At 39.3% G+C, this 27,176-nt stretch overlaps 1 protein-coding gene across 4 annotated transcripts in view; it reads right to left on the bottom strand.

The window, feature by feature from the left end:
- The window catches only part of Pde4d (phosphodiesterase 4D), an 820,129-nt gene that overhangs the window by 355,292 nt on the left and 437,661 nt on the right, over window positions 1–27,176 (bottom strand). The window contains exon 1 of one of the 4 annotated variants that reach the window (XM_060385707.1): window positions 9,000–9,315. The exons of the other annotated variants lie outside the window; for them this stretch is intronic. Within the exon in view, the coding sequence (XP_060241690.1) occupies window positions 9,000–9,124 (125 nt within the window). The 5' untranslated portion in view covers window positions 9,125–9,315. Of the gene's footprint in view, window positions 1–8,999; window positions 9,316–27,176 lie in introns of those variants that run through there. 4 annotated transcript variants of the gene reach the window in all.

Below are 27,176 nucleotides of genomic sequence, written 5' to 3'. Positions count from 1 at the left end.
TTATAACCAAAATGGATTACCATGGCAACTCCAGTATCACATCTTATAAGGGATACCAGCTTCTATTATTGTTCAGAAATAACACAAGAAACCAAAGCACATATTTTAGTCTCCCAGAACAGTGGGGGCAGAAGGGCTTTTATAAATTTAGGGAAACTGTATGCTTGTCACAAGGGTCAGCTGAATAACGTTTTCTTGTTCCACAGGTTTGAGACTTCTCTGAGCATATGCATTTCAAAGAAATAAAAATCAGCAGTAATGCCACATCCTTCTACTAACCCCAAGAGATTAAGGTAAACTGACACCATGTGTTATGAGATTCTTTAACTGTAAATTTCCATATTATCATATGATTAGATTTCAGGAGAATTGCATATACAGGGTTTTTCTGTATAGCTCTGGCTATCCAAGAACTCACTTTGTAGACCAGACTAGCCTTGAACTTGGAGATGTGAGATTCACCTGCCTCTCCAGTGCTGGGATTACAGGCCTGCACCACCACTGCCAGGCTAGAGAATTTTGAATTTTTTTACCTATAAAAATCAAGCAAATTAATTGTAAATTTAATAAATATCTCCAAAAGAATATAGATTTATTTGCTTATTCTAATTACTTTCCCATTTCTAACTAGGAAAGGAAAACACAGGAATTTACTGATTAGCTATTAAGTATCAGATCCTGAATGAATTATGGAATGCCACTATGACTTTAACATACAGATTTTCATGTTCATATGTCTAGATGTGAGAAGAGAATATGACCCACAAAATACAGGAATATGCTATTACAATAGTGAGAGCAGCTCAACAGCCCCCAAAGGGGATATAAAAAGGCACCTTGCCTAGCCTGAGTATTTAAATAATGTTTCCCCATGGACCACGAGGCCTGATAGTTTCACCAGTCCTGAGAGCCCAAAGCAGGAAGCCCTGGCTGTCTTTTGATATTCAGAACACACTGCATCTTCTCTGAAGAGTAGCTGTCCTATAATAATGCCCTCCTTGACAATTTTTTTTTCTTAAGGGTCCTTCTCTTCACCACCACTGACAAAACTATCTTCCTTGATAGATCTGTCTTTTCTTAGGGTCATACAAAAGACAGTATCACGTCTAACTCCTATATCTCTGGTTTCAAAGGCTATCAGGAGGCCGATCATGTTTTGTTCTTTACTTACTTTGTATTTTTTGAGGATTTTGCACATGCATAAGACATGTTCTGATCAAATCTGCCCTATTACCTCTACTACAATTTATCTGCTATTCTCTCACCAATACTTTCCCTAACTTAAAAAAAAAATCTACTTAGTCACTTAGTTCTGCCTGTATGTGTCTGGGCATAGAAACACCTACTATAGCATTAGTAGCTTTTTAGGGGCTATATCCTTAAATCAAAATGATTCTTCATCTCCCAGTAGCCATCAACTGCACAAACCCATCCTTTATTCATGCTTTGATTATAACTAGCTTGATCTGATCCAGGTGTTATACATATGGTCACAGCCAGTGTGAGCTCATTTGTGTAATGGCCCTATCATGTGTGGCAAATACTGTTTCACTGTAGACATCACCTATCTCTGACTCTTACAGTCTTTCTACTCCCTCTTCTCTGATACTCTGACACCTTGTGGGAAGAGATGTGATGTAGATGTCTCATTTAGAACTGAGTACTCTATAGTCTTTTATTCTCTTCATGCTGGCTAGTTGGGGGGTTCTGTATTAATCACCATTTACTGAAAAAGAAAAGATCTCTCATCAGAGTTGAGAGGTACAGTAATCTACAGGTATAACGACAAGAACTTGGTGGGTAGCTGACTACAATGTCCATTTAGCAGAATAATAGTACTAGGTTCTTCTCTGAGGTATATAACGTAGCTAGTCATTGGTCGATGGCTCAGTTAATAGTACCAGTTGTGTGTTCTTTCATATAGAGTGGGCCTTAAATCCAATCAGAAAGTATTAAGTTACTTCCATAACAATTGTGTCCCTATTACACCAATGAATATACCTTTCTAGGGCAATGGTTTTTGTAGCTGGCTGGGTTTACAGCTGACTGAGATTATTGTTTGTTTTAATCCCCCAGTAGTGTGCACAGCATCTTCCATCACTATGAAGGCTAGCCAATTGGGTTAAATCTTCAAGATATGTACCAGGTTGGTTCATTTTCAGTCTTATGACTCAAGTATATGGTGTCTTCAGGAATAGGGTTTTACCGTTAAGTTCTGGTAACCAAAAGCAATGACAATATATTGTAATGTTTGAGGGTTCTGTGTGACCCTACTAAGCATTAACTGAAAAGAGATAACCCATAGCTAGTACTGGGATATTTTCTTATAGTCTGTGGTATCTGGGAGAGGCCTGTCCTCCCATTATAGAGTAAGTACTTAAACTCCATCAGGGAAATGCAAATCAAAATTGCTCTAAGATTTCATCTCACTGTATTCATAATGGGTAAGACTAGAAAAAACATGACAACAAATTATGGCATAGACACACACAGAGAGAGAGAGAGAGAGAGAGAGAGAAACAGTGTTCACTGTTGGTAAGAGTGCAAACTGGAGTATCCGCTATGAAAATCAGTGTAAAGCTTGCTCATCTATGTTCACTGAGGCTCTGTTTACTATAGCCAGCAAATACAAACAGCCAAGATGCCCATCAACTGTTGGATGGACAATGAAAATGTGGTGCAAACACACCCTAGGCTGTTATTCAATTGTAAAGAAAATTGAAATGAAATTCACAAGTAAATGAATGGAACTAGCAATAATCATCCTGGGTGAGGTAACCCAAGCCCAGAAAGACAAAAGCCATACATCTTCTGTCATAGGTGGAGCCTGGCTTTGAGTCTTTAGAGCCATCATATGTGCGCTTCATGTGGAACACCCAAGAAGTCATAAAACTTAGTAAGAGCTCATAGAGGGATTTTAAGAGAAAAAAGTGGAATCCAAAGGGTATAAACATGGAAAGGGGAAAAATGAAATGTGAACTATTAAATGGTATGGGGGATAGGAGGGCAAGTAGAGGAAGGAGTATGAAGTAGGATAATTATCAGGTAAGTCCTTTGAAAAACTCATGGGAACTTACTATTGTAGAAGCTTCCTAATATGTGTATATAGGCATACACATAACATTTACATATACAAAGGGAGCTTGAATAGAATTACCATATTCTAGTTTACCTTCACCTTCAGACCTGTTACACAAACACTGCAGGACACTGTGGTGCTTTGGCAGCTCCCAGTGTTTCTTCCTTATTCTCTGCCTTCATTTATCACAGAGGGCAAAAGAAGGGTGACAGCAGACTCTTCCCTTTGCAGTTCAACTCTATGTGATGATTTTTGTTTGACATAGAAACAAATCTACAAAAAAAGCTAAGTCTCACAGGGGGTTAAGTAAATTAGTGTCTAATTGGTTTAACATGTGAAGGTCATCTTTATGTGGACTCTTCTTCCAATACCTCAAGTAATAGATGTTCTAAGCGACCTCTACGGCCTATTGCTCTCCTTTCAGCAATGCGGTCTCTGTGTAGCTGGGTGATGGTTGAACGCTGAGCTGAAGTAGTACAAAGGTTGCCATTTACGACTTGTTATTAATCCTCAGTCATTAGGAATAGTTTAGAAATTTGACCCCTCTTTAAGGTCAGTTGGAAAATACTACCTACTATTAACTTTTAAACATTGGAATCATTGTATAATGTAGAAAGAATACACTTTAAATTATATTTCAGGGAAATAAAATGAAAAAAAATTCTGATGACAATAAAACATATCACGACTGTCTCTCCAAAATGAAATGTCTGTATCATTCAATTACTTTAGAGGAGCAATGTCCTAAGCCTGCCCTGATCCACTTTCTATTTCTCCCTGTTCTCCCACCTTCTTCAAGACACCATATCACTTAGCTTAACATTCATACCATGGCTTCGTTGAGACAGTCCTCAGTGGACTTTGTCATTATTGATCTTCAGGCTACATCATCTCTAGAGTAACAACTATGTTAAGAATTGCTTGTTTGTGTGTGTTTGAATGTGTATTGAGTTCCCAATTTTTTCCTTTTTTTGAGAAACTCTCAGAATTTCTATCAAATACTTGGCTTCTTATTTTAATGAAGCTGTCCTTATTAGGTTTTCATACTGCTTGCTTCTATGGTTCTTTTCCATTACAATTTATGTTATGCACCCTTGCCAAATTCATCTCCCTAAGACAACAGTTTCCATCAGACTAATTTTAAATTGGAAAAAAAAGAAAATGCACACATAATTGGAAGCCCTTATGATAATGCTATAGTAGCCATATAAGAAAAAGAAAGCCGTTAGTTAAAGGTAACAACTTAATTTCAAAATTGGGTGTAGGAAAGTATTTAATGAAAATGGTTTGTACCATGAGCCAGGATTCATAAAATTCATATATGGAAACTTTAAGCCAAAAATAATTAGGAATATCAAGTAATTTTTTATACTTAGAGTACAGAATGTGTGTCAATAACCAGGGCAATTAACAAAATAATTTTTGGAAGACTATATCATGGTTGTTTTGAGCATTCCATTAGTACAAATATGGGGATATCATGACCGTGTTTTAGAAAATGAACCCGTGGAAAAGATGCTAACAATGAAATCAGTTATGTAGTTACCCAACTTTCAGGCAGGAGAGGATGAGGATGTGATGCAAGATGGCAGCAGTGGGAATGGGAATGGCAAAAGAGGGTAAGCTTAAGGATCAAGAATACATCTGCCCCTACAAAGTGGGAGAGCCGCACACTGAGGAAAGAGAGCACCTTGGAGGCCTCCAGCTCAGATTTCTGAATATTTTAGACTATTGGAAATAGCTTTCTATTTTTACCAGACTAAGAAAGCAATGGATGGTGTGAATGAAAGATATGAAGTGTATTGCTTCTACAAATTCATAAAATATATGAATTTCCTGGATGGCAGTAAAGGTCTACAGAGTCCTCCAAGGCACTCCCAAGTTCAGCTAGCTGACATTTCAGTATTTATTCTAAGAATCTTGTTTGGTTATCACAACACAGTCCTGTCCTTTTATACTTGATCTGATTAAGCAAATATAGCTTAACTCACAGTAACCAATTATGTTCTTAGGTTGGAGGGGAATAAGGTGATCCCAGTTAAGAAGAATTAGAAACACATATAATTAATTTAATGGTCCCATTCACAAAAGTACTACAGAAAAGGAAATGTTGATTTAAGAATCTAATGTTATCGGAGAAGTTAATGGAGCCTAAATTAAATTTCTGATTGGCGAAGATTTGCTGTTTACAATGTGTACTTGTTTTCTTTTGGTACATAATGAGGGGAGAATACACATTTCTAAATGAAATTTTGCCACTTGGAGTGATAATGCTCTCTTTAAGAGACAGAGCATCTAGCCAAAACCCAGTGCCAAGCATAGGATCCTTCCTTTTGAGTTGTTGGTTAGGGGAGTCCAAGAGACCCTCAAAACATAAGTATTGAAATTGTGCATAGCTGCCTCCAGATTTTGAAGGTAAGTTCCTGTTACTGAGGAAAACACATATTTTAGATACGAGACTTGGAGGAATTGGGCTGGAACTGACCTGGAATCCTCCTTTCCGAGGAGTAGCTCTCATAACATGGGAAGGTTCTATGTAAGCTTCCAAGAGAAAAACCAAGCAACCCTCCTTCCCAACTGTGATGCCTACAAACCAGCTTAATAACCAGCAGCACAGCAAGTCATCACCAAAGGTGTACTAGTGGCATCTACATCTTAGGGGTAACCAACAGTTGCCTAATTGGACTTAAGACCTTCTCAATACTCAGGGATCCATTACTGATACTATGAGCCTACCCAAATATCTGTGGTTTAGAGGAGAACCTACTAGTGACACTTTCTTAAACCTGTATTATATCTAAGTATTATATTATAAGTACTGTAAATACTTATCCTTATGCAAACAAGTATAACTCTTACCTCTTATCAAAGAAATCTGCAGCGGACAGAACCTATTATAGAAATCCACAACTGGTCAAAATGCAGAAAACAACTGACCCTGGGGTAGACAGGTCTAGCTGACGCATTTACAGCACAACCCACAGACCTAAGGCTCAGGGAATATCACCGAAGGGTGACAGAGAGACTGCAAGAGCCAGAGGACCAGGAGAGTTGCTGTGAGATTATGTACCCACAAAAGCAGTGCAGTCTTGTTATCTCAACATTACCATTACCTAAGCGAGACCTGGATACTAGGCAGCACAAATGCCATGCCGGTGTGGAAGGTTAACATCTCACAGACTCAAGAAACTCCAGGGTAAGGGCATCAAAAAGAATTGATCTTTCCATCTCTATGTGTTAAGATTGAAATTCCAAAATTTTATGAATTTAAAAAGTTATAGTTTTTTGCAAGTTAAAAATAAAGTGCTCTAGAGCTTGTGGAGACTATAACCTAAATGTTTTAGAAATTACAAATACAGAAAATCACGGTAATTCCAGATGGCAGAGCTGTCATTCTCTTCAACACTGAGTTTAATTAATTTAGTGCTTTAACTGCTTTGATAATGTCTTCATTGCCACTTGAGATAAAATGGGTAACTATTAAATATCCGTGTGGCTATACTTCTAATGTAGCTGATTTGTAAGATGGAAATTATTTTTCTGTGTTCTAGCACACTTTTCTTACAGTAAGTCATTATTTGATAAGGGTATGCCTGGATTTGAACTGTATTTTATACTTCTATACTAGATTTCCTACTTCACCCCTCACCCCATGGGTTTAACTAAAAAGCCAGATTTCTTTTTACCAAGTTAATAACATGCATCACTGGGCAAGGAGAAACAACATATGACCACTTTTTATTTCTCTTCCCTTCCTTCCCTAAATCCCTCCCTCCCTACATTTCTTCCCCTCTTTTCCTCTTGCCTTTTCCTTTTGTGAAACGGGGTCTTATTATTTAGTCATAGATTCCTTTACCTTACTATGAAGCCTGAGATGACCTAAAAAAATTGCAATCCTCTAGTGTCAACCTTCCAAGTACTGGAATTATAGGAGTAAACTCTCACATCTGGCTTATTTTACTTTTTGAGGCAAGGTCATATGTAGCCTAAGCAGTCTTCAAATTATTTGTGCAGTTAAGGTTGGCCTTGAACTCCTGGTTCTCCTGTGATCACATCTCAAACTCTGGGATCACAGGCATGTGCCACTATGCTGGAGGGTTTTCCTCATGAGGGTTTTCTTTCTTCCTTCTTTCTTTCTTTCTTCTTTCTTTCTTTCTTTCTTTCTTTCTTTCTTTCTTTCTTTCTTTCTTTCTTTCTTTCTTCCTTCCTTCCTTCCTTCCTTCTTTTTTTAAGTCAAAAAAATCAATTACCTATCTGCAAAAAATACAACCCTTATTATGTAAATGTAAATACATAGATGCTATTTACTGACCTTAGAGGAGCCCAAGCAATCGCCCTGAAAGGGACTGATCATCTTTGGGTAAATTTTGGTGAACCTAGGGTCATGGAGCAGCACCACTCCAGTGTGACAGTTTCTCTAGAATCTTTTAAATTATGTCTATTTTTTTTAAACAGAGGTTTTAAAACATGTAACCGTAGAAAAAATTAGCTATGGAATAAAACGAATCATGATTTCAATGTTCTTTCCTTGGGTATACTGTCCAGCTACTGCTTTCAGGACCAACTTACCCTATCTCAGTCCCAAGGGGCAGAGGTGTTAAACAGAAAGATTTAGTTATACATCTGCTACATAAGAAGGCATTTGGTTGATTACAAATCGTCAATCAGGATGATAAAATGTGGCTCCAAGGTCCATGCCACCAAACACTGACTTTTATCAGATGCTGTTACAACTACTTACCTGCAAAATACACCACAGCATCTAATTTTTAAAATGATAAAACGCAGTGAAAAAAAACCGAACAAAGAGGGTTTCTCAATGTTTTCAAGTTCCTGATATGTTAATCTTTGAGATTCAGGGACAGCAAATTGAGGTTTTTGTTGCTGCTGCTGTTTATTTCTGTGTTTAACTTCGGATCATGATTCTAAATTGCTCCTCTGCTGTTGGATAACTACATTAGGCTTTTCATTAAAAAATAAAATTAATTGGGAATAGCCTGAACTTTCCTGACTACACACACACACACACACACACACACACACACACACACACATCAACTTATGCAGAGTATAAGATGACTTACATGACCAAGTGATTTACCTTTAAAGCAAAAAAAGTGGGGGAGGAGGAAGCAGGAAAATAAATTTACACTTGGCTTTGGAAGCTTGTGTGGATTTGAGTTTTTACCCCTATGGTAGAGGTGTGAGGCAGCTGACAATGACCATGTTATGCTGGGGTCTTGGGGTACACTTAATGCAGTAATGCTTAGATGAGACATCATAGGTATTAGGTATGGCTAACATAGTTAAGATAGTTAACATAGTTAAAATAGCTCTGGCACTATGTCAGCACAGTTTGGGATAGTCTGGAGAAAAAAGTAACCCTCCCTGAACAAAACAAAACAGACAAACAAATAAAAAAAGAAGCCCATTTTCACTAAGAAAACATTACAATCTAAAACCGATCTATTGCCCTCTTCCGGAGTGACCAAATGAAACTTCGTGCTTCTCATGGGACTGTCACACATTGAGAGAAAGAGAGAGAGAGCCTGTGCTCTTAGGTATCTGGTCATAAGTGTTGCTAACAAATCTATTATTTTGCTAAATCCCCTTTCCACTCATCCTCTTGGATGATTCTCCTGCTAACATTGGCATTAGCCATCTCCCCATTCTGAAATCCACAGACCTTGAAACTGGACTAGGTTTTGCCAAACTAAACTAAACTAAACTAAGATTATCTGTAGGCTCTCCTCTTAGGTTAATTTTTTCCCAACTCCCCCTGTACACTGAATTTAACAACTAACCTCACTCCTGGACCCTCCCCCAGTTCAGCAGATCTCCAAAGCAGTTACCAAAAGGTAGCGAACACATTTTATTTTTTTTTAAACTGACAGACGACCAAGGAAAGGAAAGCAATTACCGTCTCCTCTGCGGCTTAATATCAATTGGTTTGTTGATTGCATAAGGCGATCCATGAACATAAGCGCTTCGGAATCTAGCCACCTTCCCCAGACTTGGGTGCTCACAGCTGGTCGGCAGACTCATTGTAATCAAAATCAGGAAGTAAAAGCAGATCTCAGTGGCCAGCCCGGCATTTCTGGGAAGGCTGGAAAGAGCTTGTCAGATGATGGACTTCAGCCATATGCTGCTCCGATCGCTGGGTGCTGTTTTTCTTCGAGAGAGAGTAAACGGCTGTCTCCCAGAGGCTGCATGCTCTACCTTGTTTTCTGTTCATGAAGACGGAAGCTTGTTGCTTGTCTCTAATCAGAGTTGTGCTCTCAGCCAGTTATTGGCTGCGCAGATGGAAGAGAAATTCTGTAGCCCCACGAAAGAAAAGCCTGCTTCCACTCAGCTCTACCCTCTGAGGAGGGAGCCGGTTTTAATCCATTGTCATCTAAGCTCTGAGAGGACACCATCTAATATAGTGGTGGTTAAATAGATAGTTGTTTGCATTTATACCAAGCACCTATACGATAGGCAGAGCATAAGCAATTACAGCACCATGTTCTGAAACTGACTACAAAGACTTAGAAAATGGGATGAGCACATGGAAATGATTATGGGTGACTTTCCAACTATCTGGATCAAAACTTGTAGGTTCTCCTTCATAAATTACTCTTTACAATGACAGTGAACTCTGCCTCATGGGGACAGAAAAATTACAAGCAAAAGTCCATGGGTGACCACACTGATTACTGCTTTCTCCCTTCATTAGCAACGTTCAGAAAAGGAAATTCTCCGTGCTCTTTGAGTGAAGAACTATTGAAAAGCCTAATACCAATGTCTTTGCTACTTTAAAACAATGACAGACAAATTGGAAAAATTAGGGAATATTGCAAACAATTCTGCCCAAGGCATCCGTCTGATGACGAAGTTATAGGCTTAATAAGCCACAGCTTTCAAAAACCTTCACTCATCTTCTGCGGTGAAATTCCACAGGCCCCCATGTGTAACTGAAGACAGCAAGTAAGTAGAGTATTGGGCAACTTTGACAGCTGAAAGACAACCATTTTTTCACGCTGAGTGTGGTGGTGAACCTTTGAAATACCATCCCTCAGAAGTCTGAGTAGAAGGTGAAGTAGCGGAAGTCTGAGTAGAAGTGAGTTTGTTGCTAGCTTGAGCTACTAAAAGACACTGTCACAAATAAAAATCTTGTTTAGGGTTTGCATATATGTAAACAAATCTAAAATTCTGTAAGAAGGTTTGGTGTGAGTGTGTGCCTGTATGGTGTATGTGTGTGTGTGGGGGTGTATGCCTATGGACGTGTGTTTGCATGTGTGCATGTACTGTATGCGTATGTGTGAATTGTGTGTGTATACATTTGTATGTTGTGTGTGTATGCATGTGTGTTGTGCATGTGTGTGGTGTGTGTGTGTGTGTGGCATATGTGTGTGTGGTATGGGGGGTGTGGTGTGCATGTGTGTGTGTGTATGTGTTTGTGTGTTTGTACAGGAATGTCCGTGCCATGGTATGCACATGGAAGTCAGAGAGCAACCCACCATTGAGGGTCATTCCTCGCTCTTCTCAGTAAGACCCTGGGATTGAACTTGGGTTTCCTTCACTTAGAGCAAGCATTTCTGTCTACTGAACCATCTGATTTGTCTTGTCTGCCTGAGTCACGGGAGGAATGCGGTGATGGATGCTTTTAAACCCAGCTCTCGGGAGGCAGAGGCAGGCAGATGTCTATTCGTGCGAGGCTAGCTTGGTCCAAGTCAACCAAGGTGATATAGCGACTTTTGTGTCAAGATCAACAACAAAAGAGTCTTGGAACCAGTGTGATCAAATCTGTCAAAGGAAGTTGTATTGTTTTCAATGCAGTGGCTAAATTCAGACACTAGTTTAGACAATAGGTACAATTTAAATTCAGTTTAAAAAATGTAGATGATTTTTATATCCACTCATTTTTAAATATATTCTAAATTATAAGATAATGACATAGGATGTTTTGTAAATGCTGTACCTCTCTTTGTTCCCATGGCGGCTGTGAATTTATAGGCACTGGTTATTCTACCTGTTTCACTGTCCCAAGTTTCAGGAAATAAACAGGAAATAAACAATTTCTACCATGCCTGGCCATATTCATTTAAACATATCGCATTACACAGAGATATGTAAGTAAACTTCCTGTTATTGTTTTCACATTAATTTTTGCATTTTTTTCTCAATGCTTACCAATGTATTTATTTTTCCTAATGCTCCAAAATATATTTAAATATATGTTCACATATACATATGGGTAATATGTGCATATAAACATACATGTATATAACAAACCCTCATGTATGTATATGTGTATATGTATGCATACTTATATATGCATGCGTGGACACATGTATGTATGTCTATGTTTATGCATATGCACATGTACTTTGGGGAGTTTGGATCTTGTCATACGTACCTACTGGACAATTTTATAGTCAATGCCTAGCAATCTAGTGAATGCTTTTTTACAGTTACATGAAAGGACATAGCATGGCTGGGCTAATAGTTCATAAACTAGTCCTTTTTAGACACCTACAAGCTTTTCAAATTTTTTTCTGTTAGGTATTTGTATTTCTTAAGGTGAATCACTGTGTAAAAATTATTGCATTTTCTTCTTAATGGACCATGGCAGTTCACCTTTCCTAAGTCGCGTGGACACATGTCAGCATTCACACATTACTCCAGGCATTTAATGATATTCAAGTTTATTTCTTTCTAGTGTAAAGACAAGGAACTGGGTCTGGGGAGCCATTTCGGGTGATAAATCCTTGTTCTGAAAGCTTGAGGACCCCAAGTTTGATCTCTAGCACTTATGCCAAAAGCTAGGTGAGGTGGTACTTCCTTGCAAGCTCAGTGTGGGGAAAGCAAGACAGGCGGATCCCTGGAGCTTAATGGCCATGTCCCAGTAAGAAATGATGTCTCAGAAAAAAAAATAGATGGCGCATGAGGAATAACATATGAGGTTGACCTTTGGCCCCTGCACAATGTGCAAATAAATACATGTGAAATCTCACACATAAAATGCACACACATACACACAAATGTGACAAACATGCACATAACACTGAACCTGAGGCATTAACCTCTGTGACTATGCAGAGCCCGGTGTTAACTTGAAACTCTTATTAAGGTGTTACAAAGGGAAAGGAAGCCCTCTTAAGCTGAAAGCTTGAGGGCACAAAGAATTGGATTATAGAGGAATAACATTGTTTAACTGTGGCAGCATCCCCAATTTTATCAAATGAGGATGTGGCCTAATGACTGCCAACACTGACATACATGACCATTTAATGTGCTTCAATGTCAGGTTTCAGAGAGCCTTTGAACTTCCTCCTTCATTCCAGAATATTAACAACAACAGCACAAGTAAGCAAGAGAATTCATGAGGATTTTGCAGTAGCAGAGAATAATTTTTACATGAAAACTTTCCCCAAAGGAAATAAATCAGAACCTGAAGGGTAAGACATGAACTGTAAAGAAGGGAATGTGAATTCTCTCAGGGGTGAAATTCTCAGCAGGGACAGTTTCACTTGTACCTGTGCAATGGTTTACCAAAAGCCTGGCAGAGACTCCTGGGGATTAATTGTACTTAAATGGGGATGAGAAGGGATTACTTCGAAGATTCAGCCTGCCAAGAGTCCAGAGTCAATGAGAACTCTGGCCAGTATGCAGGTAGTGGCCTGAAAGGGAAAACAGAATGTTCTTATTTTCAACAACTTCCTGGCGGTGGAACTAGACAAGGTAGTTGGACACTTGACCTTTGAGAAAATGAAAACATTCTGGAGAATTGAGTCTCATGAAGAGGTGAGAATCTTAGTCTAAGCAGGCTTGTACCAAAAGCTGAGCTCAGCTCTTACTAAGAATAGCAATGCTGACCCATCTATTTTACGTGGCTTTGCACACTCTGATTCATTGGTGACAAGCATGGCGTCCAACATAAATCCCATCCATCTTGCCATTAGCAAGATGCAAACGTAATGCAACAGGAAACATCAATTTTCTGCAGCATATAAGCTCAGAGGCTAGAATGTCCCAGCACAGCAAGCAACACAGATGCCCAGTAGTAGCAGTTTCAGGCATCAGGATCTACCACCTTCTGACCTCAACACTATTTACTAAAGAAGATTTCTTTGGATTTTGTCTGGCTTAAATCTGGCAGTTGGGGAATCTGAGGGAACTTCTTTAAGACAGCAGGACATCACCTGTTCATGAACATATCAGGGCACAAAAATCAACTCAATAATTTCCCCTGGCTTGTAACTTGGGTGATGCACTCCCCAGATTCCCTCCTGCCAAAAGAAGCTGGAGATGAAATTTTCCTTCAACTTTCTGGGCTGATGCTGATTCTGCCCTTTACATGTCCTGGTCAAGGTATACAAGGAGCTTCTAATGCCTGTTATATGCTCAACAAAACAAAACAAACAAAACAAAACATGTCTTTTTTTCCAGAGTCCATACCTTCTGGCTATTAACATGAAACACTACTGGGAAAATTCCACTTGGAAGCCCCACATATCCCTCCTTCGGCATTTATAATCTGATTTCTACCTACTCATTTACCTTAATTTTCGTCTCTACCCACAGACCCCTCCTTGTGTTTTCCATCACTACCACAGTTCAGCAAATGACCTGACCACTGATAATTGAGCATCGAGTGCTGTGGATACAAATATCATCACTAACAGTGACAATAATGAAAGATGGCTAATGCTGACCAGCTGCTTCTTAGACTATGAAGAGTGTTGTTGGAATGAAATAACCCACATGTTTAGCATAACCATGTGTTAAGAGGCAGATAGCAAGTATTTTATTAAGTATTTTTGCATCAATGTTCATAAGGGAGATTGGCCGGAAATTCTCTTTCTTTGTTGAGTCTTTGTGAGGTTTAGGTACCAAGGTGACTGTGGCTTCATAGAATGAATTTGGTAATATTCCTTCTGTTTCTATTTTGTGGAATAGTTTGAAGAGAATTGGTGTTAGCTCTTCTTTGAAGGTCTGGTAGAATTCTGCGCTGAAGCCATCTGGTCCTGGGCTTTTTTTGGATGGGAGACTTTTGATGACCGCTTCTATTTCTTTGGGGGATATAGGTCTATTTAGTTGATTTACCTGGTCCTGGTTCAGCTTTGGTAAGTCAAATCGATCAAGAAAATTGTCCATTTCATTTAGATTTTCAAATTTTGTGGCATATAGACTTTTGAAGTAAGTCCTAATGATTGTTTGGATTTCCTCAGTGTCTGTAGTTATATCCCCCTTTTCATTTCTGATTTTGTTGATTTGGGTGGTGTCTCTCTGCCTTTTAGTTAGCCTGGCTAAGGGTTTGTCGATCTTGTTGATTTTCTCAAAGAACCAGCTCTTGGGTTCATTGATTCTTTGAATTGTATTCAATGCAATGCCCATCAAATTACCAACACAATTCTATATAGACCTGGAAAGGAAAATTCTCAACTTCATATGGAATAACAAGAAACCCAGAATTGCTAAAACAATCCTCTACAATAAAAGATCTTCTGGAGGTATCTCCATCCCTGATCTTAAGTTGTACTATAGAGCAACAGTTTTAAAAACTGCATGGTACTGGCATAGAAACAGAATGGTGGATCAATGGAACCAAACAGAGGACCCAGAAATAAACCCACACACTTATGGACACCTGATCTTTGACAAAGACGCCAAAACCATACAATGGAAAAAAGATAGCATCTTCAACAAATGGTGCTGGTCTAACTGGATGTCTACATGTAGAAAAATGAAAATAGATCCATACTTGTCACCCTGCACAAAACTGAAGTCCAAGTGGATCAAAGACCTCAACATAAAACCAGACACATTAAATCGGCTTGAAAAAAAAGTGGGAAATACCCTAGAACTCATCGGTACAGGGGTACAGGGGGAAACTTCCTGAACAGAACACCAACAGCACAGACTCTAAGAGCAACAACCAATAAATGGGACCTCATGAAACTGAAAAGCTTCTGTAAAGCAAAGGACACCGTCATCAAAACAAAGCGACCACCTACAGATTGGGAAAGAATCTTCACCAACTCTTTATCTGACAGAGGACTAATATCCAGTATATATAAAGAACTAAAGAAGCTGAAAAGCAGCAAACCAAGTAATCCACTTAAAAAATGGGGAACAGAGCTAAACAGAGAATTCTCTGTAGAGGAATACCGAATGGCAGAGAAGCACTTAAAGAAATGCTCAACCTCATTAGCCATTAGGGAAATGCAAATCAAAACAACCCTGAGATTTCACCTTACACCCATGAGAATGGCCAAGATCAAAAACTCAAGTGACAACACATGCTGGAGAGGTTGTGGAGAAAGGGGAACCCTTCTCCACTGCTGGTGGGAATGTAAACTTGTACAACCACTCTGGAAATCAATCTGGCGCTTTCTCAGACAACTAGGAATAGCGCTTCCTCAAGATCCAGCCATACCACTACTGGGCATATATCCAAAAGAGGCTCAAGTACACAAAAAGGACATTTGCTCAACCATGTTTGTAGCAGCTTTATTTGTAATAGCCAGAAGCTGGAAACAACCCAGATGCCCCTCAACTGAAGAATGGATGCAGAAATTGTGGTACATCTACACAATGGAATATTACTCAGCAATGAAAAATAAGGAAATCATGAAATTTGCAGGTAAATGGTGGGATCTGGAAAGGATCATCCTGAGTGAGTTGTCTCAGAAGCAAAAAGACACACATGGTATATACTCACTCATATAGACATACAACATAGGAAAAACCCACTAAAACCTGTGCATCTAAAGAAACTAAGCAAGAGAGAGGACCCTAACTAAAACGTCCAATCCCCATCCAGAAAGGCAAAGAGGATGGACATCAGAAGAAGAAGAAAACAGGAAACAACCTAGGAACCTACCACAGAGGGCCTCTGAAAGCCTCTGCCCTTCAGACTATCAAAGCAGATGCTGAGCCTGATGGGCAACTGTTGGGCAGAGTGAACGGAATTTTAGGTAAGAACTGGGAAATAGTAAGAGCTGGAGAGGACAGGGTCTCCACAAGGAGAGCAACAGAACAAGAAAATTTGAACATAGGGAACTTCCCAGTGACTCATACTCCAACCAAGGACTATTCATGGAGATAACCTAGAACCCCTGCACAGATGTAGCCCAGGGCAGTTCAGAGTCCAATTGGGTTACATAGTAATGTGAAGAGGGACTGCCTCTGACATAATCTGATTGGCCTGCTCTTTGATCACCTCCCTCTGGGGGGGAGCAGCCTTACCAGGCCACAGTAGAGGACAATACAGCCACTTTTGATGTGAACTGACAGACTAAGATCAGAAAGGAGAGGAGAACCTCCCCTATTAGTGGACTTGGGGAGTGGCATGCAAGCAGAGGGAGGAGGGAGGGTGGGATTGGGATGGGAGGAGGGAGGGGCTTATAGGGGGATGCAGAATGAATAAAGTGTAATTGATGAAAAATTTAAGAAAAAAAGGGAAAAAAATAATTTAAGAACCTTAAATGACTTTCAAAATTGGAGGAAAACATGGAGTTAGTCAATTGGCATGGAGCACGTCTCGCCCCTGGGGGCAATGGTCTCCTGAACCTACTCAGACCTCGGACACCACCACTGCTAGTTCTAGAACTGACACAGGATGTTCCAACGAGGGGTTAAGGCTTCTCATAATATTTCCTATAAGCCCACACCTGTTTGTCTATATCCCCCATTTTTATTCATTATTAGCCAGATAGAGCCAAGTAATTGTGGTAATGATACTTGCTTTTTTTAAACCCCAATGCTAGTAAAGTTAGGTATGCCCTGGTTACTCGCATGCCTCACTGGGTGCCTATGCCCATTGATGCCCCTCACGCTATGACTCTCTTCAGACAGAAAAGGGATCTTGGAACTACAGCCACCATTGTTACTACCATCTCATTGGCGGCTGTTGGAGCTACCACCAGGGCATTAGCCATGAGTCATACTGGGCAGACTGCTCAGACCCTGAATAATCATTTAGCCAATGTAGCTCATGCCTTAGTTGTACATAAAGGAATTAATGCTCAACTAAAAGGAAGCTTGATGGTGTTCAATCAGAGGATTGACCTCTTGCAGGAGCAAATTGATACCCTATGGCAAATCGCTCAACCTGGCTGTCAATGAAAGTATGCTGGACTTTGTGTCACTAGCATACAACATGAGAATTTTTCCTGCGCTGCAAATCTGTCTAAACAATTGTCGAGCTATATTTTAGGTAATTGGACTGGAGAATTCGATACTACCATGGAGCAGCTGAGAGTGGCCATTGTCACAGTAAATTCTACCGGAGTGGACGCAGGACTAGCCACAGGATTATCAACATGGATTGCTGCAGCCATGAATCATCTGAAGGAATGGGCGGGCATGGGAGTGTTAGCAGGCCTTCTGGTGTTGGTCTCCTTGGTTTGCCTGTGGTATATATGCAAGATTAGAGTCTCACAACAGTGTGATGCAGCCATGATCATTCAGGCCTTTACAGCCATTGAAGCAAGACATTCTCCCCAAGCATGGTTGGATACCATAAAAAGCTAAAATGATACGCTCAGGATGCGAGGCTAAGCACTGCACTCAGGGTCAGCCGCTTTGGACCCAGAGAAGAGCATGTCTGATTGCATGTGGGTTGATGCCCCAGGTCCCGCCTCTGAGAAAAAGGTATCGGACGGGTCTGATGCTCTTTGGGTGGATGACACCTAAATGAACATCTGTACAAAGTCCCAATTTATTTCTAATATCAGAGATCAGACCTCTACTCTTGCCTGATGCGTCTAAAACAAAAAGGGGGAACTGTAGAGAGCTGCGGAATGCTATGCCTTAAAGATGGAGCTGGTTTCCGCCTTCCACCTTCCCGATGGTGAGTGCTCTCTGTCAGGAACAACTCCACATTTGGCTAAGGCCGAGGATCTGGCTTGCTTCCATGTATGTGGACCTATCTGCATTGCCCCCGTGGCATACCTGGGTTGGCTACCCAGAGGCTATTTAAGCTGTGGGCTGGCTTTCCCCGGGTCCGAGGATTGTTCAATGTTCCTGAATAAACTGCATTGAAAAAAAAAGAAAAAAAAAAAAAAGAAAATCGAAAAAAAAAAAAAAAGAGGCAGATAGCAGTTAATTTGTTCTAGAGATCAGGTCAGACTATACATTGTGCCTTGTGTATACACTGCACTTTCTTAGTCAACATTATGCTTTCTTGGTTGGCATATTAAGTAAGGCAACCAAAGCTGTAGATAGCTTGTATTCCAAAGACCTACTTAACCCTTCCATTAACACGCTTCTCAACTCCTCTACAGAACTAAAAATGTTAACTACCGAGACTTGAAATGTTAACACGGAGACATATTGGAAATAGTATATATCTCTTATTCAGCATTTGTGAGCAAGCAGGAGTCTCATTTCCAAAGGAGCCATTGAAATGCAAAGGCAAGTGTCTTTTCCGAGAGAGCTGGGGGTGTATGGAGTTTAACTACAGGTAAGTGAAATATGCCTGCCTTACTGCTGACAGCTTTAGCTGAATAAAAAGTTTATCAAACTAGACAGTCAATCATTTGAATAACATGGAATCCTGCTGTGCTTGGAAGTACATTAAGAACTCAAAATTTATTAGCTAGTGAATTTGTTTCTATGAATGGTCATCTATCTGTGATCAGGCACTGGAATTTTCTGCTAATCCATTCTGTAAATTCAGCTTTCAGACCTCACAAAATCCAGTACACAATGGTCACAATTAGGGAGAAATAGCAAAAGTGCAGTAAAGAGTAAACAGTCACGGAAGTTGTTTCAGTGTTTTCTAAACTAGTGAAAAAAAAATAAGTTGCTTTATTTCCCATTGGAATAAAAAAATAGTGTGTCAGTGTGAACATTATCTATCAAAATGATAATATTGGAAAACTACCCTTGAGGTTTTCCTCCATGAAGGATGAAAACTTTCATCCAAATCAGCATCTTCACTGATGTGCATAACTGAACTAATTCTGGTAAGGAATGGTAGCACCCAATTATGTTAATAAGCTCTAGGGATTGGTAATGTGACTTCGTTTTCAGTCATGAACTCAGAGGCTGAACTGTGTGTCAACCGCTGTATCTCAACGCAGTATTATAAATCCAAAGCATAGGCTGAACTGATGTAGCAGCAGGATCAGCTAGAGAGAATGACGTTCCTTCACTAACGTTTCAGGCAGGTCCGTGTGGTTCAGGTTCTTCCAGTTTGGGACCAGCTACCCAAGCTTCAATGAAAGGACAGTTTACTTTAGAATGCGTGGCAGTGGAAACAAGTGGGCTCAATATACACAACAGGATCTGAGAACATGATTTCCTTTGACAGCTATCCCACACTACTTCCCACACAGTCGTACATAAAAAGCACAACTCTCGCCAAGATGAAAATGTTGCCAATGTTCATTTGTTAATGAATTTCCAACAGTAGGAGCCAGTGGAAAGAATTAAAATGCTTTTAAGCTTGTTTCCAAATAACTAAATGTCTTGTATCATTACAAAACCACAAGATGAAAAAGAATCATCCTGTAAGTTCATTCTTTGTCTACAAGCTGGTTGAGGAGAGAGGTGTCTTTGGCAAGTACAACTCTATATTCGTTTGCCAGATGGCTTTAAAAATCCCTTAATTCATTTTATTACAGTTAGTCAGCCAGCCAGCAGTAGCTGAACATGTATTTTGTATACCTACTAGCGGATGATGTGATGTCTGTCGAGGAAAAATGTAGACATGCATATAAATAATTCATTTTATGTCCAGCTGAATGCTTCAGGAGAGAACTAATTTCAATTGATATCATGAGAGAAGAAGAATGTGTTTTACCACAGTGAATCTGTTTGAAGGATAATAGTCTTAAGCTTGTATCAAACCTCTTGTATCGAAACATACCACTTTTTGTTTTATATTGTAATTTCTTTTTTTAGCATTTAATGGGTAATATGCTTTTATTCATTTATTTTTATTATTTATTACAGTTGACTCACTTTGTATCCCAGCCCCCTCACTCATCTTGTCGGAGTCCCACCATCCCTTTCTCTTGCCCGGCTATGGGCCACCAGGGATATTCTTTATTTTTTTCCTGAGGTGGACTATAAAACACCTGGTGGGATGTTTATAGTATATTTGTCTTTGAATTCTCCATATCGTTCATTGATTGCTGTGCACATGGCTCTACAGTGCTTAATAGGTTTATCTGAACAATGTTGTGCCCAGTAGATATTTGATTAAAAAAAGACACATTCTTAGAGTTTATTATCAACTGTTTTTAAAGTATAGGACAGTGTTCTTCAGTTTGCCTAAATAGTACACACCTGTTGTATCAGAAGTTATTAAGGAAGCACCCCCTTGCTCTCAAAAGCACTGTGCAGATTATAAGTTATCTGGTTATCAACCAACTTGGGAAGTACACACTTAGATGCACACACAAGTATACTTAGCCATGTGGATGAAAGCAATTCAAAAGCAAACACTGAGTGTTGCTCATCATTTCTTCTTCAAATCCTGATGACTCAAGGAAATATAATAGATAACAGAAAAACTCATGCTAAACCAAGAGATGGATCAAATCTAGAGTAGAAACACACGTGGAAGACAGAGCTTCATGGAGATCATGCGGACAAATACTGACACAGATTCCCTCTTAAATTTAGACCATACAGAAAGCATCTCCTTGCAATAAAATCCACATAGCCACGGGGTGTTATTCTTGTTGTTAAAAGTTCATGAGACACAATTCCTGAGTTATTTGCAATGGGGAAAGAGATTGTGAATAAAGTTGTTGGTTTCACGGCCAAGTGGATTTAGTTTACAACCCTGCACGGCTATAAAAGGCTTAGATAGCCACAGGGGAAAAATTGTGTCCTTCAAGCATTTGTTTCCTTGATACTTAAGCCTTATTCACTAATCCAACAAATATTTGTCAAGTTACTGCTTTTGAGATTGGGACTTCAGAAACAAACATAACAGCCAAATATTACTGCTTTCATGGAACTTATTCAGCAGAGACAGGAAGTCAGGAATATTACTAGGTCAAGCACATGGGCCAGGATGCCTTATGGAAATAAAAGCAGCAAAGAATGATCAAAGGATTTCAGTGATGGAGACAAGAAGGGAGACAGCCTCCTGCTGTGACAACAAAGATTGTGGGCTGCATTGTCTATGATGACCAACCACAAAGGAATAAAGAGGATATAGAGGCATGTAAAAGAACAAATCTCTTACACAAAAAGAGAAAAAGTCCATGACTTAGAAATTAACTATTATGAGATTTTTCAAGTCCCTAAACAGAAACATCTCCTTTACTTAATAGAAGAGAGACATTTTTCTTTTAATTTTATGAAGGAATCCCAAATCTAGGGAGGAGAAAATGTAAAGGCAATTATAGAAAAGGTAAATTAAGACTAAATCAGCCATGAGTAGCATAAGATGTCATTAACTACATTAATTACGTAGTGATAGAAGCCAGTTCTAAACTTTTAAACACTCATTCATGTTTAAAGTCTTGGAGAGATCAGGGATACAAGGCACACACCTAAACATAGTAAAGACAATCTACAGCAATCCTATAGCCAACATCAAACTCAATGGAGAGAAACTAAAAGCAGTCTCACTGAAATCAGGGACAAGGCAAGGCTGCCCACTCTCTCCATATCTCTTCATCATAGTACTTGAAATCCTAGCTAGAGTAATAAGACAAATAAAGGATATCGAGGGGATACAAATTGGAAAGGAAAGGTCAAAGTGTCACTATTTGCAGATGATATGATAGTATACATGAGTGACCCCAAAAATTCAACCAGAGAACTCCTTCAGCTGGTAAACACCTTCAGCAAAGTGCTAGATACAAAATTAACTAAAAAAAAAAAAAAATCAGTAGTCCTCTTGTATACAAAAGACAAAAGAGATGAGAAAGAAATCAGGGAAACTACACCCTTCACAATAGTCACTAATAACATAAAGTACCTTGATGTGACTCTAACCAAGCAAGTGAAGGACATGAGTTTTTTGTTTGTTTGTTTGTTTGTTTTGTTTTGTTTTTTTAAAAAAAGTTCAAGTCTCTGAAGAAAGAAACTGAAGAAGATAACAGAAGATGGAAAGATCTCCCATGCTAATGGATTGGTAGCTTTTGAAAAATTGAAATAGCTTTTTTTTTTTTAATTCTCACCAGACAAATGGTTGAGTTATAAGTTCATGGACAGTCACTGCAATAATTTTTATAGCTAAAATGTCTACTTAGTGTTAGCTTGGAATTGTCAAATGCTATATTAAGGATTTTTCACATAATAGATTCTCCCAGTTGGAGGTTTGCTGAAGTGTGGACTTCTCCCAAGGTGTGAAATGCTCCACCAGGAGGAGACTGCTTCAGTGCCATGCACACTGCTTCCTGCAATGCCAGTCTGATCTCCATGCAGAACATTTATTTTACCTTAAGAGTATGATTTCTTGATCCAAAATCTTAGAGCCCTGTGATTGGCTAAAGAGAGATTTTGTTTTCTGTTCTGGGCTACATGGTCTAGTATTTTAACCTCTTTATTTTTGAAATTCTAATCATTTTACCATTCAGCGCTTTATAAAAATTTATTATAATTTATTCACTTTGTAGCCCATCTACGGCCCCCTCGCTCATCTCCTCCCCATCCTACCTACCCTTCCTCTTCTCCCCCTATGCCCCTTCCTCAGTCCACTGATAGGGGAGAAACTCCTCCCTTTCTATCTGACCCTAGCCTATCAGGTCTCATCAGGACTGGCTGCATTGTCTTCCTCTGTGGCTTGGCAAAGATGTATGTCCCCAGGGGGAGGCAATCAAAGAGCCAGTCACTGAGTTCATGTAAGAGACAGCCCCTGTACCCCTTATTAGGGAATCCACTTTGAAACTGAGCAGCCAATGGGCTTCCTTTGAACAAGGTGTCTAGGTCCTCTCTATGGATGGTCCTTAGTTGGAGTATGGGTATCTGCAGGACCCCTTGGGCCCAGGTATTTTGGCTCTATTGTTCTCCTTGTTGTGTTCCTGTCCCCTCCAGGTCTTTCCATCTCCCTCTTCTTCCATAAGGATTCTGGCACTCTGCCCAAAAGTTTGTCTATGAGTCTCAGTATCTCCTTCGATACCCTGGTGGATAGAGTCCTTCAGTGGACCTATGTGGAAGGTTCCTGTCCTGTTCCTTGTCTTCTCCTACTTCTGATGTCTATCCTGTTTCCCATTCTGAATGAGGATTAAGTTTCTTCCCTATTTGCTCAACTATGTTCATAGCAGCTTTATTTGTAATAGCCAGAATGTGGAAACAACATAGATGTCTCTCAGTGGAGGAATGGATATAGAAACTGTGATACATTTACACAATGCAATATTACTCAGCAATTAAACACAAGGAAATCATGAAATTTTCAGGCAAATGGTGGGAACTAGAAAAGATCATCCTGAGGGAGGTATCGCAGAAGCAGAAAGACACACAGGATATATATTCACTCACAAGTGGATATTAGACATATAATATAGGATAAAGATACTAAAATCTCTAGTCCTAAAGAAGTTAAACAACAAGGACCTTAAAGAAGTTGTTTATTTTTTTTAAATCTTTTAATTTTTTTAAAGACAGGCCCTCATGTAGCCCAAAGTAGTTTTAAACCTGCTTGCTTTGTAACCAGCAACAAGCTCAGAAGTTTGGGCTCTACCTCCCCCGCTTCTAAGTCCTGGGATCAGAGGTATGTACCATCACACCTAGTTTGTGAAGATTTCTGGAGGTTTCATCACCCTGGAAACATTGACTCCTGTGTGTGATGAGTCTTGTAGGGGCAGAGAAAGGGTCATCTTCATTTTTCTGGTCATGTTGGAGAATGTGGCTCGTGGTTGTGTCAATACAGTCTTAATTCAGAATATTTGTGAACCTGAAATCTTGGTTATTTTCATTAGCAAACACTGAGTATTGATTGTGGCATTGCTTTATATTCACTGTCCTTTTCAAGTCCTTGTTGCTTCATTTGCCTTGTTGGATAAATGATCTACCATTTAGAAAAATAGTTTCCCTGTTATTTTTCATTTATATAGTTCAACCATTTACACACATATCTACCTGGATTTTTCAACCAACCAAAAGTCACCATTATATTGCTATATAATAAAAGATTCTACAAATAATTTACCCAAATAAAAGTACATAATTATTACAGTTATTTTTATGATTTTTCAGACAAGTGATATTATGAGTGAGTTTTTGCATATTAAAAATGCAAATGGCAACAGGAGGTTTTAGGACTACATATTTTTCATTAATGAAACTGAAACATTATGAGTGAAGATGGAGACAATTTAACTTAGAACATCATTCAGATATTAAGTTTGAATTTTTAGAATGAAGGATCAGTTTAGCCAAGAATAAGACAGCAATTTTAACTGACGGAGAAAATACAAACTAGGATGAGAAACATGATTTGGTTTGCAGCTGGGACTGGCGCTCTAGTCTGTAATCCCAAGAGATTGGAAGGCAGAGGCAAGAAGATGGTAAATCCCAGGCTGTCCTGGGTAACCAAGTGTCTTTGGCAAGGGCATGCAACTCAGTGAAATCCTGACTCAAATAAAAATTAAAAATAAGGAAAAAAGGGGTTATGATACAGCCTATAAGAGGATATATCTCAGTGGTAGAATGCTTGCTTAGCATTCTCTGGGACCTACACTCAACCCCTAAGTGCCTCTCCAAACACGCACATGCACACATACACACACACACACACACACACACACACACACACACACACACCAACATCAAGTGTATATAGTATATAAGTTGGCTACAGATCAGCAAGTTAACAACTTAATGTTAAAAAAAAATAGACAAGTTCAGACACCCAGGTCTTTGAGTTCATTCTGTGATAGCCCCCTCGAGGAAACAAGAGCACGTTCTAGGGGGAAGAGTGACTGGCATTCAGAGAAAACGCAAGGGAGAGCACAATGTGACTGAGAATGTTGAGATAAACAGCCATTTGCCTGGAGAGGAGAAAACAGGGTGATTTAATGGCCTGTTCTGGAGACTTTTATGAAGAATAATGACATCTGCTGACGTCTATTTTTTCCCATGAAGTTTTTCTTTCATTGCAATTAATTTTTTTTTTTTTAAAAAAAGCAGATGTGGTACATGTAAGAGCTAAGGAAGCCTTTGGGATAATATGAACAGCACTGGGAGCTCTGGAAGAAAACCTGCCAGGGGCCATCACATACGAACAGCCCAGACTAAGGACCAGTGGACCCACACATATGGTTTACATGTGCTTACAGCCTGGCCAGTATTTTGCCCTATTAACAATCAACCCATTCAATCATTTTTTCCCCTTACAAAAACCTCACTTTAAGAGACACAAACGGAGAATGAAATGGCCATTATCCTCACAAAGTTTACAATGTATTCTTGAAGGGTATAAAGGGCTTCAGTACATGAATAAATTTTCAGTCAATGTGAAACAGTTTGTAGTTTGTGACTCAGACACAGGGCCGTGCAAGAGTTCCCGGCACAACAACACTCTCCCTGAAGTAATCCCATTCCATTTGCACAGACATTCTCACACTCCAAGCGAAAAAAAAAAAAAAAATCTCTAAGACAAAGCCGATCACATGGCTCCTGGAATATGAATGACAATTTGATCATTTTTTGGAGAACTGACACAAAGATGACTAAGCAGCCCGTATCACTCCCAAATCTTACCTATCTTCACAGCATATGCTTGAATACTTTATATCTCTCTCTCTAAAAGAACAAGAGAATTCCTGGACTGTGTGTTCCACTTAGGAAAAAACATGTTTTCTGTTGTTCTCTTTTCAAATACTGAAAAAAAATCAATGGTGCAATTGCATGGAAAAAGAAAAGGTAAGGTCATCTAGTTACTACTGTCATTCCCGTTATGAACAGCAGACTCCTATATCTAGAATTTATTTAACATGATTATTTTGCTATCACAGGCTATATTAAACCTCAAGAGAACAGATGGTACAAGCATATTTTTAAATCATTCAATGAAGTGTGCTTTCTAAAGCACAAATGCAGATTAGCAGGACAGTTAACATTCAGCATGTGACCTTTGCTTATATTTTTTGTCGTTACATATTCTAAAGCAATTATCCTGCTCAACTAAGAAGCATCCTTTTTTTTTTTTAACTCCTTACATTTTGGATATAACTATATAGAAGAAAAGCAATAGGGGGAAAACCTCACTGAACTGAGTTTGTGTAGTAAAAGAAAACACGAGAACAAAAGAAAATAGATAAACTTTCTTGAGTGGTACAACAGGGAAATAACTCTTTTCTTTGACAAGCAATTAAGGCTGAAGTAGTGGCACCAAGGAGCAAAAAGGCTAAACCTGCTCTCTACTGCTGCAGAAAAGGTTTAGTCGTTTTCTGGAGTGATGCCCTCTTCATAGGAAACATCCTCCTGCCAAGTGCTATTCTGCTGGGAAGCTCACAGTAGCCAGTGCGGGCTGACTCTTAGCCTTGATGTATAGGATTTGTGTTTTCAATAAAATGAGATAAACGAAACGGTCCTTTGGAAAGTTTTGTGGGTCTTTTATTTCATTTATTTCATGTTTTTTATCAGCATATATTAACTATACATATTAATGGGGCTGAATGTGACAATTGAGCATGTATGCACCAGTATGCAGTAATCAACTCCAGCCGCTCGGATGCAAGCTTACATCTTGCTGCTGACCTCGGGCAGTCTCTATTTCCATGATCAGTTCATTTCTACCGCTGTAACAAAATAAACAAAGCTAGGCACTTTTTTTTTTTTTTTTAAGAAGAGGCCTGTTAGTTTGGAGGCTCAATGGCGTCCTCCTAGCACTGATAATCATTTTATGATGGATGCCATCACAATGACATAAATGTGTGATGGGGAGAATCATGATATGAGACAATAAGCCAGAGAGCAAAGAAGAATATTCTGGAGAGCAGCATCGATTCTCCAGAGCAGTGGTTCTTAACCTTCCTGAGGCTGCAACCCTTTAATACAATGCTGTGGTGACGCCTCCAACCATAAAACTATTTCATGACTATAATTCTGCTACTGCTGTGAATTGTTATGTAAACATATTTTGAGACAGAGGCTTGCCAAGGGGGTCGCCACCCACTGGTTAAGAACCACTGTT

Source organism: Meriones unguiculatus, chromosome 6 (genome assembly GCF_030254825.1).
Source record: "Meriones unguiculatus strain TT.TT164.6M chromosome 6, Bangor_MerUng_6.1, whole genome shotgun sequence".
Taxonomy (NCBI): domain Eukaryota; kingdom Metazoa; phylum Chordata; class Mammalia; order Rodentia; family Muridae; genus Meriones; species Meriones unguiculatus.
The sequence above is the reverse complement of the archived record's forward strand: the minus strand, read 5'-3'. Positions and strand labels throughout refer to the sequence as shown.